Below are 21,504 nucleotides of genomic sequence, written 5' to 3' on the forward strand. Positions count from 1 at the left end.
TTCAAGAGCTGAAGTCATTTCAATTTTCAACTAATAAATTCTTAAAACATCAGAGTAGCCTGTTTTTATGATGATATGCGTACTTTTTTTCTGGTTATGCAAGTTCTAAAATATTTTAGAAATTGTGAGCAAAACGTATTTATTTCAAATCCTTTAAAGCATTTAACATGCCAGGGACCACGTGATGACGTATAAGAATCACTAAATCGTTTTTGATCCGGTTCTTTGAATGATTTGTTCGAAAGAACCGATTCGAACGTCTCGTCATTGGCGCACTGAATCACCGCTCAGAGGAGCAGCGGCAGAGATTTAGGTCATGTGATCATTTAATCCCATCACAATAGAGCTGATGAAAGTGACTACAAGGTAAAACAAGGGTTCAGTCTCAATAACTGTACATCGTTCTCATGTTAAAACAAGACTTATATGAATACCTTTTGGAAACTCGTGTTTTGTGTAACTTAACTAAACAATTAAATGGCCCAAAGATTGCGCGCACTGCCGCACCAATGCTGTCACCATGACAACGGTAATGCTCTCACAGTCAGATGTGCGCGAGAGAGAAGAGTGAGGCCAACACACTAACATCCTCTGTGTGTCTCTACAAAACACAACAAGGACACTGACCGAGACCGCGATGAACCCAGGTAGACATTTGATTTGTGTTAAGGCTAGTAGGCAGCCTGTTAAATTATTATTATTATTTTTAATAATTTAGTTTTAATAATGCAGTCTACATATGCCTGCCATACAGAGTTGCTTTATTCCGCGCTAATATTTGATTAACATGGTAATACAGTAAGCAAAAACCTTTATTTATATTTCGGTCACACTTTAGTTTGAGAACCAATTCTGACTATTAATAAAAACTACGACTTTTGCCTCAATAAACTCCTAATTTGCTGCATATTAATAGTAAAGTAGTTGTTAAATTTGGGTATGGGGTAGAATTAAGGGATCAAAAATATGGTCATGCAGAATAAGGCATTAATATGTGCTTTATAAGTACTAATAAACACACAATATGCAAGTAGTAATGATAATATGCAAGTATATATATATATATATATATATATATATATATATATATATATAATAACCTTAAAAATAGCTGCATTTTATTAATTATTGTTATATAGGAGGAAAGAAAAAAGCCTAAAGTTTTCTCCAGCAACAGTGATTAAAAAGTAATGGGTAATCTTTTAACTTGATCACTAATCTTTTGTGGTTAGTTATTCTTGTTTTTTTGTTACGTGATATTCATGACCTTTATTATGTTGAAACCAATAGGCTGCAGTTTACCCATAAGTCACACTTGAATAGCAAGAATACCATGGGTGCTGCTGTATCAGATAACTGCATATTAACCATAGATTGGTTTAGGTTTCAACCCTTGTCAAAACACGCATACAAAAAGTAATATGACTGTTGGATATTACTGCAAGACTAAATATATCTAAAAATTCACATTAATCCTACAAATTTAATATAAACTATATACATGATGTTAAGAATCTGCCATATATTTTCTCAATTTCTCCAGCAAAATATCCAGAGCTTACTCTTGTGACTGGGAAGGTCACTCACCACAGTATCGAGCTGAGCTGGACGAATGAAGAGAATAAACCTCGACATGGCCCTCCTGAATGCTGGACCCGCTTCTCTGTGGAGCAGATGGACCCCAAAACACACACATACAGGACCGTATACATGTCAGTTTTATCTATATGATAGTGAAGATGATTTCTTTGAATATTAAAGTTATTATGTTGTAATAACAGTATTTTGATGTTTTATCACAGAGGGTACAGCACTCATCATCTTGTAGAGGGCTTGGAGTCCAGCACCTCCTATAATTTTAGACTGAGGGTCACCAGAGCCTCAGGGGAGTGCAGCCTCAGCCCCGTGGTCTCTGTCTTCACCAACCGTGAGATATTTTACTGTACCTCCAGTCAAAGCCTTGGCCTATTATTTTCTTATTTTAAACCTAGTAAATCTCCTGCTCCTCTCTGCTGTTGTTGGTAGAAACACAAACCTTTAGGAATTAATTCGCACAAAATGTACAATAGTTCAAAAGTCTTGAAAACAAATGCTGTTCAGCATAGATGCATTAAATTGATCAAAAGTGAGAGTAAAGACATTTATAATGTTACAAAAGATTTGTAATTCTAAAAAATGGTGTACTTTGAAATTTATATTAATCAAAGAATCCTAAAAAAAGTTTCAGTTTCCAGAAAAAAATGTTAAGCAGCACAACTCTTTTCAACAGCGATAAAAATAAGAAATGTTTCTTGAGCAAATCAGCAAATTAAAATGATTTCTGAAGGATTATGTGACACTGAAGACTGGAGGCGCAGGTGATGCTTAGCCATCACAGGAATAAATTACATTTTAAAATAGAAAATAGTTATTTTAAATTGTAACAATATTTCACAATTTTTACTGTATTTTTGATCAATTAAATACAGCCTCGCTAAGTAGCTATAAGAGACTTCTTTCAAAAGCATAAAAAAATCGTACTGCCCCTAAACCTTTGAATAGTAGTGTATTTGTTTAATGTTTTGATGGTTTGTCCACAGGAGAGCCTTTCAGTGGGAAGAACCTCCACCAGGCTGTGAACAGGGAGAATGATGAGGAGCTGACCACAGTTCTGCAGTCAGGGTGAGACCACACACACTTCACCATCATTTCATGCTTCTTCATAAGATGCATTAGTATTAACATTGTATTAATTCAAGGAATATTTCACCCGAAAATGAAAATTTTGTCATTATTAATCGCCCTCATGCCATTCTAAATCTGTATGAATATCTTTCTTCTGTGGAACAGGGTGATTAATGATGACAAAATTGTAATCTTTATGTGAAATATCCCCTTAAATGCCAGTTCACACATTATCCATAACCCCTCTCGTGTAATTCCTCTCCTAGAATGGTTGACGTGGATGTTTATGACAAAATGGGGTTCACCCCTCTCATGGTGGCAGCACAGAAAGGTTTCACCAGGTAAACATGCTTCCGATGTTATTAATTTAAACAAAGCTGTGAATTCACAGCAAGCTACTGAATCTCCAATTAGTCTTTGTTTAGTTATTGGTATGTGAAATATAGTCATGTATTTCTAATAATGATCAGCATCTGTTTGTTTTGTAGATTAGTGGACATTTTATTGAAGCATGGAGCTGATATTAACAAGAGAGACGGCACTGGAAAAGACAGGTGAGCCTGCATTCAGTGCAGTTGTGAATATGTGCAGTGCAGTTTAGAATATTTAATGTTTTCTAATATATATGCTTTATCAGTCTAATGCAGGCCTGTTTTGCTGGCCACTTGAACACAGTGAAGTATCTGCGTAACTGTGGCTCCACATGGCAGTCCCGAGACACGGACGGCTGCACGCCACTCCACTGGGCTGTGGATGGAGGACACCTGCCTGTCATTTCATATATGATCCAGGATGGTTGTGAGGTCTGAGGTCAATTTCTTAACCATTTAATGTGTGCAAAAAACAACATTAAAAGAATAGTTCACCCCAAAATGACAATTTGCTAAGAATTTACTCATAGCCATCCGAGGTGAGTTTGTTTCTTCAACAGAACAGATTTGGAGAAATTTAGCATTACATCACTTGCTCACCAATGGATCCTCTGCAGTGAATGGCTGCCGTTAGAATGAGAGTCCAAACAGCTGATAAAAACATCACAATAATCCACAAGTAACCTGCACGACTCCAGTCCATTAGTTGATGTCTTGTGAAGCAAAAAGATACATGTTTGTAAGAAACAAATCTGTCATTAAGACGTTTAAACGGTTGCTTCTGGCCAAAATACAAGTCCATGAAAAATTCCTTACCCTGTTGTCCTTTCATATCAAAATCCACAAAACATGTTTGTTTATAACTGTTTTTGCTTGTAAACAGTGCTTGATCTGTGCACATTTCTCTCCTGATTTAGATAAGATGACTTTCTCCCTGGAGAAAACAATAGTATGGATAGAGGACTCATATTTCAGCTGGAAGCAATTAGAAGTTAAAAGCGTCTTAATGATGGATTTGTTTATTACAAAGACAAATTTGAAGCAATTTTTCATTTTTGGGTGAACTATTACTTTGAAGGTACTTCATATGATCAGGTATCTGAAGTTACTGAACTTCAGTTTCACGATTTCACAGATTTTGAAAAATTTTTTTAGATGTACCGTTTGCGGCCCATTACTTTGTCAAATGGTGATATTGACCCTGTATTGTCAGTTTAAAGCATGTGTTTTTGTACTCTGACAGGTGGATGTGATGGATAAAGTGTCTCTCTGGACTCCTCTCATGCGTGTGTCAGCCATCAGTGGAAACGCTGCGGCCGCCTCTATCCTCCTCCAGGCTGGAGCTGATGTAAACGGCCGTGACAAAGCTGGCAAGACACCACTAATGGTATTTATCATCAAAACAGCTACTAAAATTGTCGAGGGACAAGATGGATGATATCATTGGAGTTTTTGGTTATAATTTTTCAGGTCGCTGTGCTGAATAACCATGTGGAGCTGGTGAAACTTCTGCTTGACAGTGGGGCAGATCACCACATGAAGAACGAGGTAACAGATTATGATCATTATGGTATTCATAATGCATAAATGATGAAACAATACGTGTAGTGCAATAAGAAAAATTTCCTCAGGAAAACTAATAACACTCCTCATAAATTATATTTACACCCTAATGTAGTATGGAGCAGGTGCAGCGGATATGGCAAAAGCATTTGGGAGACAGGTAACCTGACAAACTATACATGAACAAATTAATATTTTGTAGCTTGGAACAAAACGACAATTTCTGTTTCAGAGCATCATAAACTTGCTGGATAATATAAGCTTGGAAGATTCAAATCGACTGACATCAGCAGGACAGTTCTGTTATGGAGACAACAAATGATTTTTATCTTAATGTCGTATTTTACACATTACATTAAAGTTTTGAGTTATTAAAAAACACTTTTATGTTCCTGTAGTGTAAAATAAAATGAAATTGAATTCACAATAATAATATCCTCGTTTATTGTTCTCGTTCAAGTCCTTACATTATCAGTATCCAGTTAATTTTTTTGAAGGCATTCACATTTCCCTTTTAATATCCTAATTGATAGAAATTAAAATGGACTTTGTAGAATATAAAATTGTTACACAATGAATTCAACACCCAGTGCAAAAACTGAGCAATCATCTTTGACCACAGATTGACACATTATCTGACAACAACAAAAAAACGAGCATTTAACACATCCACATGAGTGCATATAAAAAGGTGAAATGTACATACATTGTTGTGAATAGGTAAACAAGAACAAAGAAATACACACAGGCTTGGCTTGAATGAAATACTGTGACAGCTGGGTTTGTTATACTCCCAAAGCAACAACGCTGGAATATTATGTGGAAAAACTGAAGTGTAATTTCCTCCCCAGGGTGAAGTACCAAGCAGAACAACAATCTCATAAGTTTATGAATACCAGTGAGCCCAGCTGTGCATAAAGAGAGCTGTGTTATGGGCAAGAAGGAATCACTTGTTGTGTAAAAATACCATAGTTGTGACGACACACACCAGCAGTGATATTTACTACATCCTGTGTACTTTACATCATCTTGATGTTGAACACATTTGTGAGAAGGTAATGAAAAATTACTATTTGGCTAAAGAGACTATACTTAAATCATTCAAAAGTTTGAGGTCTGTAAAAAAAATTTCTGAAAGTCTCTTATAAAGCTGCATTTATTTGATCAAAAATACACTAAAAATAGTAATATCATGGAATATTATTACAATTTAAAATAACAGTCTTCTATTTGAAAATATTTTAAAGATAAAGTCTTCTGTGTGTGTATCTATCTATCTATCTATACATATATAAAGAATATATATATATACACACACACACACACACGTATATATATATATATATATATATATATATATATATACACATGTAGCAATATACACTCACCGGCCACTATATTAGATACACCTTGCTAGTACCGGGTTGGACCCCCTTTTGCCTTCAGAACTGCCTTAATCTTTGTGGCATAGATTCAACAAGGTGTTGGAAACATTCCTCAGAGATTTTGGTCCATATTGACATGATAGCATCACGCAGTTACTGCAGTCGGCTGCACATCCATGATGCAAATCTCCCGTTCCACCACATCCCAAAGGTGCTCTATTAGATTGAGATCTGGTGACTGTGGAGGCCATTTGAGTAAAGTGAACTCATTGTCATGTTCAAGAAACCAGTCTGAGATGATTTGAGCTTTGTGACATGGTGCATTATCCTGCTGGAAGTAGTTATCAGAAGATGGGTACACTGTAGTCATAAAGGGATGGACATGGTCAGCAACAACACTCAGGTAGGCTGTGGCATTTAAACGATGCTCAAATGGTACTAAGTGTACCAAGAAAATATCCCCCACACCATTACACTACCACCACTAGCCTAAACCATTGAGAAAAGGCAGGATGGATCCATGCTTTCATGTTCTATCATCTCTAACTAGTCTGCCCATTCTCCTCTGACCTCTGACATCAACAAGCCATTTTCGTCCACACAACTGCCGCTCACTGGATATTTTCTCTTTTTCGGACCATTCTCTGTAAACCCTAGAGATGGTTGTGTGTGAAAATCCCAGTAGATCAGCAGTTTTTTAAATACTCAGACCAGCCCGTCTGGCACCAACAACCATTCTACATTCAAAGTCACTTAAATCCCCTTCCTTCCCCATTCTGATGCTCGGTTTGAACTTCAGCAAGTCGTCTTCACCACATCTAGATGCCGAAATGCATTGAGTTGCTGCCATGTGATTGGCTGATTAGCAATTTGTGTTACCAAGCAATTGAACAGGTGTACCTAATAAAGTGGCCGGTGAGTGTATATATATATATATATATATATATATATATATATATATATATATATATATATATATATATATAAATAAATACATATTTTTTTTGATGAAGAAAAATGTCAAAAGAACAGCACTAGAAATCTTTACTGATAAGTAATAAATATCTTTACTGTCATTTTTGATCAATTTAATGCATCCTTGCTGAATAAAAGTATTCATTTCTTTGAAAGAAAATTTCACTGACCCTAAACTTTTGATTGGTTGTGTATACTGTCAAAAATACTACAAGAAATACAGTACAGAAAATTCAACATCTATAACCTCAAGTATTGGAAGATATTTCACAGAATGTGTGTATACAGCACAACAAGGCCATAATGACACAGACATGACAGCTGCTGGATGCTGATGGCTCAGTGGGAATGCTGATCTGCTATTCCACGATATTTTAAGGTCTGTGGTGCCACTACATATTTTGTGTTGCCACTGGTATTTCTAAATATTCCATAACATGTTGGAAAAAGGAACATCACGAGTTTTCAAGTGTTTGGACTATAAATACTGATTGGATTTTTTTCATTTTCTGTAGATAAACTTGACAAGCCATTGCTATGCAGTTGCAATGCATATTCTGTTCACTAGATGACTCAGCCCTAATTGATGTTTTGGCTATTTAATTGTCCAGCACATCTCTCCTCAAGAAGTCACATAGTTAGAGGTATCATTACAAACAAAGCTGAATGCTTAGGGCTAAAGTTGTAGCAATAGTAATAGTAATTCTTGCTTTGGCAGATACTGTAGCACTGCATTTGCTCAAGCACATGTGATTTTAAGGTACTGTATGAAATGTTGGTTTGTCAATTCCCACAGATGACTGAACAATAATGGCTCACATCACTTCCTCCATCATGACATCATTTGTCATCATGCCTCATTAAAGTAATTATTAAGGTGTTTTTGCACTTAGTGGCACTGATTCCAGCGCTCTGTTTAGTCATTCAGATTTAATGTTGCTTGTACTCCAGTATCCTAGACATGCTGCATCATTTTAAAGCAGGTCTTTTTGATCTTCACAACACCAATGTAAGTCTAACCATAAGATAAATTGAAAAAAAAAAGGAAAACATGATTGGTCAGCTTATTTTCAATCAGCATTTTTTCAACATGTTAAAACAAAGAAAAAAATATCATACAGTAAAAAAAGTGTCAAGCACAGCACATAGTATCCTCCTCACAATAAATATACATCTTAAATAGTTCTGCAGTACCTGAGCGAGGACAACCTAACACCTTTTCTGAGGAGGCGCAGCACCAAGGTGTCCGGTCAGCCCTCTTCTCTGTGTGACCCTCCGTGAAGTTTCTGCAGGGGTGGTCACTTGGTCCAACAGAGTTTTCATAGTGCAAACAAGTGTGTTCAGATGCTGGTGAAATTCACCCAGTGATGTGGTGTCCATATGTCAGTGATCATAAAAGGGCTGTGGTAATCTGGGAAGAGGTCTACAGTGTATAAAAAAAATACAGTTAGTTTTCATCCATAAATATGGGATTTTTTTCAGCAGTATCACAGTGGGACTGACCTGTTTGGCAGTGGTATGGCAGGGGGCGGCCGTGGTACGGTTGGAATCGGGATGGCTAGAGGTCCAGGTATCCGCACTCCCACCGCAGTTGTGGTTCGACTCACCCCGTGGCCTCTGATCAAGGGGTCTGCGGGAAGTGGTTTCTGTGGGGGACTGGGCTTGTTGTGGTCCTATAGATAGCAAGACAGAAGATTTCCTGGTTTATCACACATATTTAAACTATTATAGACTTGGGGGTCCCAGCAAACTTTCAAGGGGGTCACATTATAACTTAAAATACTTAGGTACTTAAATTATGAACTATGTATTAAAGTAATCTAACTGTAATCTAACCTCAATAATATCTATTTGAATTACACAAACATACAAAAATTAATAAACCTAATGTGAGGCATATTTGTCAGTCATATAAAAACGAAACAAGGGGAAAAGGAGATAAGATTTTTGTAATAGTACATATAAACTAAATTTCAGTCTCATACATTTTAACTAAGTGAATATTGTTTGTTATTTTAACTGAACAAATGTAATTACTTTCACAATGAACAGATTTAAAATAGATGCTGATGATCAAATAGATGCAAAAAGTTAATAAACTATGCCATGATTTGTTTAAAGTGCATTTAAGAACAACTAACAAATATGCATCACATTAAGGTTATATTTTTTTTTATGTTAAAATTGTGTAATCCAAATGGATGGAAATTGTATATGCAATTCAAACACATAAATCTTAAATTTAGGCCTTTTTTATTTGTTTGTTCTTTTATACAGACACTTGAAACCTGAAACATCTAGAATCACAACATGAATCGTGGTTAATTAATTTAATATATCTAATAATACAACAGTTTGAGTCAAAAGAATTGGGAACCACAGTCATAGATAAATAATAAAACAAAAGTATGTAAACAGTGATAGCATACTAGTGCCACTAGATGGAGCTGCGATTACAATCCTCGTCCTGGTAAACCCTGTTGGCAAAAATGCAGAATAACAAAAAATGTGCAGCACTCCCATCCACAACACCCAATTCACCCCATGTCAAGTCAAGAGGTCATGGTGTGTTACCAATTTACTCAGAGGATGAGGTCATGGCATACAGCTGTTCAGCCTTGTTTTGTGGAAAACAGTGGAGAAACTGACTAATCCAAAAAGCTGAGAAAACAAAATCATACATTTTTGTGTCTTTCTGAAACAACATTTTTCCTCCTTTCTGTTTCTAACCGTTGTACGTAAGTGATTAGTTCCTGCAAAACCCTCATCCTAGAGAAAGCAATGTCATTATGGCAATACAAGACCTTTTAATCATGAGCGCACGGCGGTGTGTCGAGCCATGAGGCCAATTTGTGAGAACATCGTAAGAGGTGAAAGTGTTTCATGGCTCCCCGAGTAAATGTGAACTCAGTCAAGTAGAAAAGGGCACTCAGAGAGCACTAAACAAACCACGGTGATTTCATATGTAAAAGGGTTTAATGTGAATGCTTCAATGAGGTCATTACAGTATATAAGCCAAGCAAGCTTCAATGTATCAGTCTTTTGTATTGTGTGGTACAGCTACACTATGTGAGCTCTGAAAGGCTTTTTACTGAAATGCCACTAATGGGGAGCAAAAAACGTGTTCAAGACAGAATCTGTGGCATAATCTATATGCAGCTTCTGTAGCAAAATACAGTAATAAATGTACAATGCTTACAAGCTTATGGGGCAAGGAATTCATTTTTGATACAAAAATGCATAGCTGTATTGTTAAAAGTAGGATCTTGTTACGTGTTTACTAATGTAATTCCTGTGTGTGGAGCTCTATGTCAACAGTATGATAAGTTATGTCACATCCCTTTATGGTGTCCTTGCACGTATCATGTGACATTTACCGGGTCTATGAGCTTTATAATATGGTCATTATAGGCAATTATTTTGGATATAACAGCACAGACAAAGTTAGTAAATGATTTCAGCATTTTATAATGATGAAATAAGTATATATGTCTAGTATAATGTATTGCCTTATATTGCAAGAGCAAGAAATGTTTGTTTTTACAACCTAAAGGATTAAAGGAAATTATTTTCTTGTATATTTCGGATATTTTTTCCTCTGGAGTACTATATCTACCTTATGGGCACAAACCAAACAGCCTCCTACATCAAAATTTCAACCTTAATACAATTTTTCTACCTTTAGACCTTTTTAAAGAGAATCTAATAATCTCATGGATTAACCTTTGTGTTTGTTATTTTATGTGTTATAATCTAAATACCCATCTTTCACTTTCATAGCAGGATAGATGTCTCCTTGAGGTGAGCCTTTCATAGTGTGCTGGACTGGAAGTAACCACAGTTAGTTTGCTGCAGTGCCATGAAGTCGAGCAGAGATTCAAATCAACAGATGTTCTTCTTCATGCTCTACGATAGCATATCCTGCCAACGTCCCCAAGCAGCATTTATCGTCTAAACCACATACCTTCACACACGGACGTCTCTCATCCCATCTCAGAGGAAAGCTCTCATGCACCCGTCCAATCTCATTCTCGCCGTATCACTTTCACTCCTCCACCGCTCTGTCTACCCCACTCTAATATTTTTTGTCTTCATTTTATCTTCAACTGGAAACTTCATATAAGAAATTTATGTGCTGTGTGCAGCAATGGAAAGTGTAACGTCCTTGCTAATGTTTCTTTATCTCCCTCCACTTGGTTTCTGCATCTGTCAGTCGCTTTCAACCAATGAAGTTCTATCGGCTGCAGTCTTAGGGGTCATTTACACAGAATGTGCTTTTGCATTATAAAACTTGGAATGGGAAAAAAGGTCTCAAGATGGGTCTTAACTTATTTTTATCTTTGAGTGCCGCATTTTTAGAATGCAGAGACATGCACGAGACGCTGGAAAAGATGTATGACGTGAGCAAGACATCAGTCTAGCAGGTTTACATAGAATGTGGTTTTGCATTCTACTACGCTACTTTTCTGTTGATTTTCTGGGCAAACGGGCCCTTATGGTAAAACCTCCTGACCCACAAGCCTTTTTACAATCATTATTTTGATTACAGGCTAACAATGCTAATGCCAATTCATAAAAAATGAATATTTGTACATAATGTTCATACTCGCATTGTGTACTAATCAGGAGCTACATGATAAAACATTGATTCTACCTGTCATTCCTTTTAACTTGATCCGATAATATTCAATATTATTTGGCAATATATGTTGATGATGGATATTAAATTGTGCATTCTTCTTATTAAATGTAATCCTTATCTAAATCTCAAAATGGATATATCTTAACAAAATATTACACACATACAAGCACACACATATCTATATTAAGATTTAAAATTAGATTTTATATATAAATATGTATATATATAACATTTAAAATTGTATTGCATTATATTATATTAAAACTTTTCTATTTAGTGTATTATTTTAAATTTATTTATTAAAAACATACTCGTGTTGCACCTACATCAGACATCCCAGTTCTTCTAGAAGTTCCAGGAGTCTCACTCATATGAATAACAGCTCTCTGACACCCACAAGTTATATACTATATCCTGGAAATAGAGCAAGAGAGAGAAGCCCCATTTCCTGGGTATTAAAGTACATTTTTGGAAATTCAATCAGTTTGTCAGCTGAGATGCATTTAGAGTTTCTACCTGGTATAAATGAGTTTTGAATCCGTCTCCTTTGACCATTGTATTCGGATTTTTGTCAAACTCTACATCACTTGTATGTGGCTCACGAGCGAGTTGGAAATAAAGCAAAAGTAAATGATAAGGGAGAACAGCTGTGATTTTTGGTGCCGATGTTATTTACATTTAGGGGTTACTTCATTGATGTACTACTACATGTTGAGGCCAAACTCAATTGGGGTAGTAATGCTACTTCCATGAAATTATTTTTTGCAGGGTGGGATGTCTGGTACATGGTGACAGTCTGGCTGACAGCACTTACCTGGATGTTAGCGTAGGGCAGCTGGCGTGGGAGTGTGTGGAAGCCTGTCGCTCTGCCTGGTGAGTGTGTGTGTGACACTAGAGTCCTGTGAGGCTGCAGACCTGTGATGGGCATAGGGTGGCTGATGTGGACGGGCCGGCAGCGCGAGGGACATTCAGGCAGCCGACGCAAACTGTGGAAGTTGTGTGGAGGTAGGAGAGGCTCCGAACTGGGATGAGATGTCTGTGGAAAACAGACAGCTCTTGAAAATAAAGACATAAGAATTCAATACGAGCTCTACTACTTGCTACTGCTAAACTTTAAGACCTTTCGAGGAATCAGTCTAAACCTCTTTCTGCATATGCTGCTTCACAATTCAATACTGTTCAAGGTACTCTTTCATAAAGGCATTTAACATGCTGTTGTGGCATGGCACACAAGACTAAAAATACCCAGATGAAGCAATCAATCAGTGCTTTACTTGTCCAACACACTTCACTGGTGACTGTCCAATCACATTGAGGCCTGATCTCTCCCTTTGAGCATACAAAGGCTTCCAAGTCCAACAAACAGTTTCAGTCATTATATTGTTATGCTACTCAAGTACATTAGACTGGATTAAAACAGAAATCCTTCAAAATTAATCTTTGAGGGTTTTAGATGAAGATCTGGAATTCATTAATATTCTTTGAGGGTCGATACTAGAGACTAAATCAATTATGCACCTAAGTCTCATGCCGTGTACACAGAAAGCAAGGGATGGATTTGCTTGGACAGGCATAGTAATTCTGACCTCATCTGCTCCTCGCTGGGCAGGACAGACACCGAGGTAATGAATTATGGAATTTGAAGGTTAATAAAAGATCTTGTTAATTCTTGTTAACAAGGGTGTAAATATTAATTTACATTACCATTCTTCACAAAATCATACCATATATAATAAAATCTGGTATTTGGTCCCAAATGGCCTGCTTTGATTCAATTTAGAGTGATTATTAAAAAAATATATTTTCACAAATGCAATTGTAAGGAAATTGTACTAATGAAAATAGGCAAATAATTTTGGATAAGAAATATTAAAAATATTAAATATTTCATATATAATTTATAACTACTATTATTTAAAATATTATTTATTATATATTTTGGACATTATAATCTCGTTGTGTGCCAGAGTCTGTGTTGATGAGTAGAGTATCACGCTTACCTTGTCACAGCGGGAGTGTAAAGGTAAAGAGGCGGGCTTGTGATGAGGCGAGACCCTGAACACTGACTGTGTCTGTGGGGGGCTGGGAGCTCGCTTTCGCCCTACTGATCTGTAAAATTAAGAAAGTTTTCAAAAAGTTTCATGTTTTAAGTATGGTGAATATAATTACTACGGTAGGGATGTCCTCTTTTTATTAAGCTCTATTGCAGCATCTGTGGCGATTACACAAACATTATTATTTTTAAAGAGCAAAAGTCATGTCCATAGTGAGGCATGTACAATGTAAGTAAACAAAGTCCAGTCAGTAAATATAAAAATACACACTGCTTTAAAATTGTAGATGGTCTGACAGAATGTTTGGTGTCAATAAGTAAAAATAAATAAATACTTTTATTCAGCAAGAATGCATTTAGTTGATCAAAAGTGGGAGCAAGGACCTTTATGAAGTTACAAAGATTTTTATTTCAAATAAATGCTGTTCTTTTGAAATATCTAGTCATTAAAGAATCCTGAGATTCTGAGCACAACTGTTTTCAATATTGATAATAAAAATAAATGCTTCTTAAGCACCAAATCAGCATATCAGAATGATTTCTGAAGGATCAAGTAAAACTGATGACTGGAGTAATGGCTGCTGAAAATTCAGCTTTGCCAATAAATTACATTTTAAAATATATTCACAAAGATAACATTTATTTTAAATTGTAATAATATTTCAGATATCTTTACTGTATTTAATCAAATAAATGTGGTATCTAAGAGACTTTCATTAGCAAATCTTCCCGACCCCAAACTGTACAGTAGTGTATATCCATCAATTGCTGGGCTAACCCTATCTGTTTAAGCATCAGTGTCATGATGTAAAGCCACTAACCCCCATAGCTTTCAAACAAAACACTCAATAATACTAGAAAAGGACTTGTACAGTGTATAGAACTTTTTAGAGGTAGCAGACTCCACCCAGAGGAATTAAATAAGTAACGCAGAAGTTCATCCACAAAGAAAACTATTCTCACCTCAAAAGGGTGATTTAGACAGCTTTAAAGCTTAAATTATAAACAGGGATTTACTGAATTTTTAAAGCGCTTTAACAAAAATACAAGCTTCACATTTAGACTTTTAAACCCTCTGGAAAGCTGGCCCAGTTAACTTCTATTGTAAGTGTGTTACTCTGACCATGAATTTGATTTTTTTAAGGAACAAGTCAAAATTATTTTCTGTGCCAAACTACATTATGCCCCGAATTCCTGTCGATATGAACTTAAACTGAACTTGAAACTTAATTCCCTTAAGATTCAATAAAACTCTAGGGACTGTTGGTGTCCCTGGATGGAAACCAGCAGGAATCCATGATCAAACACATTTTGGAAACCATCGCTGGGGGAAACTGTACCATTGACTGTACCTGAGCTTTTGGATGGCGCTCTTCTTATTGATGCAGAGCATCTGTACCAGTGCTTTCCTCTTCAGGCACACAATCAGTCCCGCCGACAGCAAGCAAAGGAGGGTGACCAGCGCGCCCACGGCCACAGCGCTGCTGTCAGCTGTTGTCACATAGGACAGCACGCACATTAATACACACACTCGCACATCTGTTGTACAGCACGGCACAGAATGGCACAGAGAGGGAAAACACAAGAAGTCAGAGTAAGGTTAGAAAGAAAAAGAATCGATCAACATCCCTCTGTGTCTCCACATGCATTGCTTTTACAAGCTGTCTCAAAGTTATTGAATGTCTGCTGAGTGACATCTAAGCGCAGTGCTTTAGGTTTCCACCAGTAAATCAATGACGTGTCCTGTCAATGCTGTTATGCTTTTCCACTGGAAAATCGTTTAATGGGTTTTGTAAGTACATTGTACTTTCAGGCTGCACTGTTCTACCTGCGGTGCGGCTGTCACAGAGGGGATGAAAGTGGTTAGAGCTAGAGCACTTCCTCAAGCAGTACAGTCAGAAAATCTGAATGCATGAGGCCAAAAAGGTCAAAACATGCTCCATGCACATTGGCAAACAGAAACGCTCCTAGGTATGCAAAATGTAATGTAAACATATAGGATTCTGAAATATGCTGACAAGTAATTCATAATTCAATGCATGTATCCATTCTCAATAGACATTATAGCAGGCATTTATGTAAATAAGCTTCTTTAGTAGTCAGTTTTATTTTTTCTTTCTTCCTTTAATGTTTGTTTGTTTGATAAATAAATAATAATGATATTTGTCTAATAAACCTGCCATTGTGTATACAAATTGCTTTGTTCCTCTTTTGTTATTTGCTTTAGATAAAAGTGTCTGCTAAATGCATAAATGTAAATAAATTTGTAATTTATTTGTAACTAAGGATGGTCAATTTAATCATTCTGCTTAATTTCTTTGTGGTTATTTCTGTTATTTTGTTTCATTTCAAGTTAAAAGTCATTCCTGAAAAAAATTATATATAAAAAAATAAAATAATAATAATAATAATATTGTGTTTGCAAAATAATAATGTTGTGTTTGCATACTTGCTTAGAAGAATATATTTCCGACCTTAGATTGAAAAGGAGCACATAAGCACTGCAGTAAGTCATGCTATGTTAGTGTAATGCATACTGCTCTAGCAGGTAAGTCAAAAGTGCAGTTGTCCATCACTGTACCAGCTTGTCTCATTGGTCCACTGTCGACGCTGCCGCCAAACCCCGCCCTATCACAGAAAGGAGGTGCCCAGTGAGATTCACAGTGGCAGTTCTTCTTGTTGTTGCATTCCTGCAAACAAAGCAACACGCAGCTCAATCCTCCTGATCAAATTTCTTGCTGGACATTGTCAACTACATCCTGCTGTACAATGCTTAAGGAATTCTGGGGGATAATGGTATGAAATCTCCTCATGAGCAATCAGTTCATGGATGCTCTGTTCAATGTTGCATTCAAGGGCAACATTTTTGTATTTGCACAAAAATGCATCAAATTTTTCCATCAGGTTATGTGTCAGGGGTCGCTGCCTAAGTTGATTGATGTCACTTGATGTTTAAATCACAGTCTGAATATTAGTTGTCTGCCTTCTAAAAGGAGAGATGCAGCTATGTCTTTCCCACCATAAAAACACAAGGAAACCTTTCAGACTCTCAAACTCTTTACTCTCATCCAACTTTCTTGGATGCTGTGATGGTTTCAAAAAACAGACCCTCTCAGCAGACAGACTCTTAAATTTCAAGGATTATTGAGATTGTTTGAGTCTTGATTTTGTGGACTTGATCTTAAGACCTCTCAAGACTAGAAACCAATAGCCTTAGTGGTCTAGTATTAATCAAGATCTTAGGGGGTTTTGGTGTGGGGGTTAAGGGGTATTGGTCTCAGTATTTAGTGGTCTTCTATTGTTCTTGCTCTGCGTCTTTAAGGGGTCGATGCAGCTTAAAAAACAACTAGCATTCAGAGCATCCAGGATCCCAGAATGCTAACAGAGCTACCAACAGCTTTATTAACAATGATCAATTCGTCTTGCAGCTCGGTTCCGGTGAGGAAATAGACCTTGGAGAAAAAATGGATGCAATTGCACAGCCTACAGACAAAAATAAGAATTCCAATTTAGGAAGCATTTAACAAGAGAAAATAAATAAAACAATACACACTTGTACACGTGCCCTCTAGAGCTGACAGTGGGTGCAAATGCAAAAGACAACGTGGGGGTGTTCTTGGCCACAACGTTTAGCAATTGCATTTTAGCAGTCCTCTGGCAAAAAAGCGCATGTGCATGATGAATGAGACTTTTAATGGTACACAAATGAATTAAATATGACTCCTATAACCTTATAGGAGTGACAGAGATTGATTGTGAAGTACTTCAACAGCTGAGACAAGCCTCAAGTCACCCAGCATGCTGGGAAAAAAATAGTGTGGCCACTGGAGTAAACCAGGGTATGACTGAGAAAAAAATTGTTTACCCAAAATCTGAACTCACTCGAATGTTGTTTCAAATCTTTATGACTTTCTTCCTTGAAACATAAAAAAAGTGAAGTTTTGAAGACTACCCGAGCTGCAAAATTCTGTACAATGAAAGTGACATAAAAGTGGTTTATATGACATGTAAGCTGTTTTCCAAGACTTCTGAAGCCATAGCTTTGTGTGAGGAACAGTAATTTACAAGAATCTTGCCCTGAAAATCTTGCCGAACAGCTCTGATCACCTTTCACTTTCAATGCAAAGAAAAGAGCAGCTTGGACATTCAGCTAAATTCTTCCTTTTGTTTTTCCCCGATAAAAGAAAGTCATACGGGTCATACAAGAAAAAACAGCAAGATTAGTAAATGATGACAGATTTTCATTTTGGGTTAACTATCCCTTTAAATGTATCAAGCTTCCATGAAAGACCATGACTGACACAAGGTTACTCTGTGATCTAATTTAGTACAGAATCAGTGTCTTATCTGTGCTTTTAACTGCTATTTCATTTGTAGCAGTAATCTAGTTCAAGTGAAGTTATAGTGTGTGGACCTAGTTAGCTAAGTGCTATTATGGGCACATGCTGTCCCCTTGGCAGACAGCTATAATGTAATGAAATGGACATTTCTGTAAAAGGCTAGACTTTCAGTAGAGGGCAATAATTTGTGCTGACTTACTATCAGCATTACCGACTCAAATCTGAGCCTAATGCCTGATAACTAATGTCAGAGAAATTAAAGAGATAAAAAAAAAAACCTTTCCAGCAGATTTGAAGAAATTTCGACTGACTGAGTGGAAGCAACCTTACCCCTCTTCCATTACACTTCCCAGAGCACTTGTGCACTCCGAAGACACTGACATTCTGACACTGCCTGTTCAAACAAATCTGTTATGATGAGAGAGAGAGAAAGAGAGAACTGCAGGTTAAAAAAAAAACAAGACTGCTAGGAAGCATATATGTTATTGACCTTAACTACTGGTCGACCGAAAAAATTTTTTTTTTTAAGTGTCAGGATGGCCAATATAATGCCAATAGCCAGTATTATATATATCTTTTAACAGAAAATGAGGTACCACTTCATTTTAAAGTTATGTTCCATATGCACATACTCTGTAGTTATTATAGTTACCGGGTATTAATTATGTACTAACTCTGAACTACTACCTAAACTTAACCCATATAGTCACATTATATTATCATTACTTCTTCAGGTAAGTACACCGTAAGTACATGTAAATTCACATACTGTAAAATAAAGTGCAAATGAAAATTACATATTTGCTTAAAACTAAACAAAATAAAAAAATAAAAATATGCAGATATGGATTTTATGTCTCACTGTTAAAAACTAGGGCTATCAAAAGAACAAAATATTCATAATTAATATAAACAACTGATACATTTCTTTAGAATAAAATAATATATATAATAATTTAGTGTTTAAAGTTATCATAAAAGGCTATTTAATTATTAAAATTAATTTTTCAATTCTTTCCTCAAAATATATAGAGCAACATTGTATAATATAATATAATATAATTATACACACATATAGCCTAATATAACATGTGGATGTTGAAACTGATACATTTGGGAGGTTAATCATCAAAACAAAGACCAAATGGTCAATGGAAAGCAATAAAAATGGCCAAATATCACCTCAGCCTGGCTGATAAACCACTAGCATAATTTCTTGATGACACAAATAATCTCTACCAGATGATTTATTCTCGTACCATTCCCTCAGCACACTTAGTGCCTGCCAATACCAGTCCTGGATCAGGCATATCGTCACCCAGGTACACATGTGTTCCACGACACAGAATACGCCCACCCTCCTGCAGAGGTATGTTTGTCTCTATGGAAACCGCATTGGTTCCGATCACTGGCCTGTTGGCACCTCCTTGGCACTGAATTTTCCCACACCTAGCATCCCTGTTTAAATCACACAGACAAAATACAATGAGTGAGCATGCAACAACAGTGCTAAATGTTTTTACACTGAATAAATGGGATAAGGTGATAAAAAGCCTGAAAAACAGAGAGGAGATTGTGTTGTCTTGAGGTAATCTCGCCTTTCACACCCTCTCACTCATCTGTGAGGAGCAGAGAGTGTAATTAATAGTGACAAGAGATTACATGCAAAACCATGGGCTGCCACTGTCTCTGAATAATAATGTCATGGCTACAAAGAAATTAATAAAATTACATTCATTACAACATGTTTGATGGGCCATCCCATAATAATTAGACAGCCAGTGATATGAATGAATCAAGACAACCTTAAGCAATACTATTCTTCATTTCACACTCTTTCACACTTAATTTTTGACTTTAACATTCTTTTGTTTTGAGAATGTGCATCATGAAAATGTGTATTTTCTTGTCAGTCACTGGTTCTACGTTTTAATTAAGTATGCTGCATTGGCACTATAAAAGCTAAGCATTTGTATTGCCAAAGTACCACAAAATTAGGTATCAAAAAGATACAAAGGAGCAAAGAAATAGTTTAACAAACAGAACAGAACAATACTGTATCAATTACAGAGGAAAACAAGCAAAACAAAAAGCAAAGAGAAACAAAAACAAATTATCAAAGCAAAATTAAATTAAATTAAACAAAGCAGAACAAAACAGAACAAGAAAACTAAACAAAAAGTGTGATTTTGCAAATCAAGCAAAACAAAACCAAAACAAGAACAAAACAAAAAGCAAAGCATAAGAAGCAAAACAAAATAAACAAAATAAAACGAACAAACAAAATAGATGAAAAGTAACAATATAAAAAGATAAAAAGTAATAATATAATAAAATGTAAAATTTAAGCAAATTTGAAAAAATGTATGTAATTGTACTGTAAGTAAAAGGTTCTGTATCATGTACCGACTTTACCTTGCTTGACATTTAGCAAAGGAACCTTTGGAGTCTTTTCCACAATTTCCATAGGCATCACCTGCAGAGTTTACTCTTTCAAAACAGATTCCCGGGGCAGGTTTTGCTCCTGGAAAACAAGAAAGAATGAAAATAAAACAGCATATGCCCACTGTCAGAGATGGAAATATGACACTGTACAATCCTTCCATCTTGTTTCAGCTTGTATATAAACCAAAAACAGATGAAAGGACAACATATGTCAGACTGTGGCCTGAATCCTTTTGGAAGGGAGTATGAAAAGACATATGGAATAAATAACAGCAATCAGTATGAGCTTTCATATTGCTTGAGCTCGCCATATGAATGCATGCAGGATTACAAGGGAAGTGCTGGCTTGATAATGGTTACATATAGAATTACAGTGTCAAGAATTTATGATTAATGAAATGTATATCTGCAGAACCCCACAATCAATTTCTGGTCAACCAAATAAGCCTAGGAACCCTGCAGCTATTCGCATATTAGATCTACAGATGTACCAACCTGGTCCCCACAGAGTGATGCATTGCTGCTCATGAGTCTGACAGATTCCGTTGTAGCAGTAACCATCCATATTGTGGCACGCGTGTCCATCGTGTAGATACACATTGGCAGGGCAGTGGGGGTTTGTTCCGGTGCAGAACTCAGGTAAGTCACAGGAGTTACTGGACTCTCTACAAGGAGTCCCAGCTGGTTTTAACTGCACAGACACACAAGAACAAAAGGCTTCAGACAACAATAGAGAGCAAACTTAAAGTGCACAGTGTCACCTAAAGGAGATTTCTTTCAAATTAAAGTAAAGAGATATACATACTCAACTTCAATGCAGGCACTAAGTTATAAACTCAAAGTCATGCAGGGACAAGCTTTGCATGAATTACAAAGATTATTGGGTACAACAGTCAATAGTTCATGGAAAGGTTCTCCAAAAACTATTCCCTTAACTTGCACTAAGTAACGAAATAAAGTCCAAGAAAGTGGCAAGATTAAATTCTTTTAGTTTCTATTTTCATTTAATGAATCATTATGTTGAAAGCTTGTTATAGTTTTTTGTAAAATCTTGTGTGAACATGTC

At 36.3% G+C, this 21,504-nt stretch overlaps 2 protein-coding genes across 2 annotated transcripts in view; one reads left to right on the forward strand and one right to left on the reverse strand.

Annotated features, from left to right (window-relative positions):
- The first annotated feature begins 289 nt into the window (after positions 1 to 289).
- On the forward strand, positions 290 to 5,023 carry LOC306885907 (fibronectin type 3 and ankyrin repeat domains 1 protein-like). Its single transcript, XM_079442713.1, has 11 exons — positions 290 to 647; positions 1,544 to 1,712; positions 1,803 to 1,927; positions 2,580 to 2,661; positions 2,931 to 3,005; positions 3,153 to 3,218; positions 3,302 to 3,467; positions 4,279 to 4,422; positions 4,506 to 4,583; positions 4,714 to 4,758; positions 4,831 to 5,023. The coding sequence occupies exons 1-11, from the start codon at positions 638 to 640 to the stop codon at positions 4,918 to 4,920; spliced, it is 1,050 nt and encodes a 349-aa protein (XP_079298839.1). The 5' UTR covers positions 290 to 637; the 3' UTR covers positions 4,921 to 5,023.
- Positions 5,024 to 15,979: 10,956 nt separating this feature from the next.
- The window catches only part of LOC306886230 (disintegrin and metalloproteinase domain-containing protein 12-like), a 104,876-nt gene continuing 99,351 nt past the window's right edge, over positions 15,980 to 21,504 (reverse strand). The window contains exons 14-18 of the mRNA XM_079443177.1: positions 20,934 to 21,129; positions 20,409 to 20,517; positions 19,253 to 19,451; positions 18,324 to 18,401; positions 15,980 to 16,343 (exon numbers count right to left, since the gene is read on the reverse strand). Coding sequence (XP_079299303.1) covers positions 16,170 to 16,343; positions 18,324 to 18,401; positions 19,253 to 19,451; positions 20,409 to 20,517; positions 20,934 to 21,129 — 756 coding nt within the window. The 3' untranslated portion in view covers positions 15,980 to 16,169. The remainder of the gene's footprint in view (positions 16,344 to 18,323; positions 18,402 to 19,252; positions 19,452 to 20,408; positions 20,518 to 20,933; positions 21,130 to 21,504) is intronic.

Source organism: Barbus barbus, assembly GCF_936440315.1.
Source record: "Barbus barbus genome assembly, chromosome: 20".
Taxonomy (NCBI): Eukaryota; Metazoa; Chordata; class Actinopteri; order Cypriniformes; family Cyprinidae; genus Barbus; species Barbus barbus.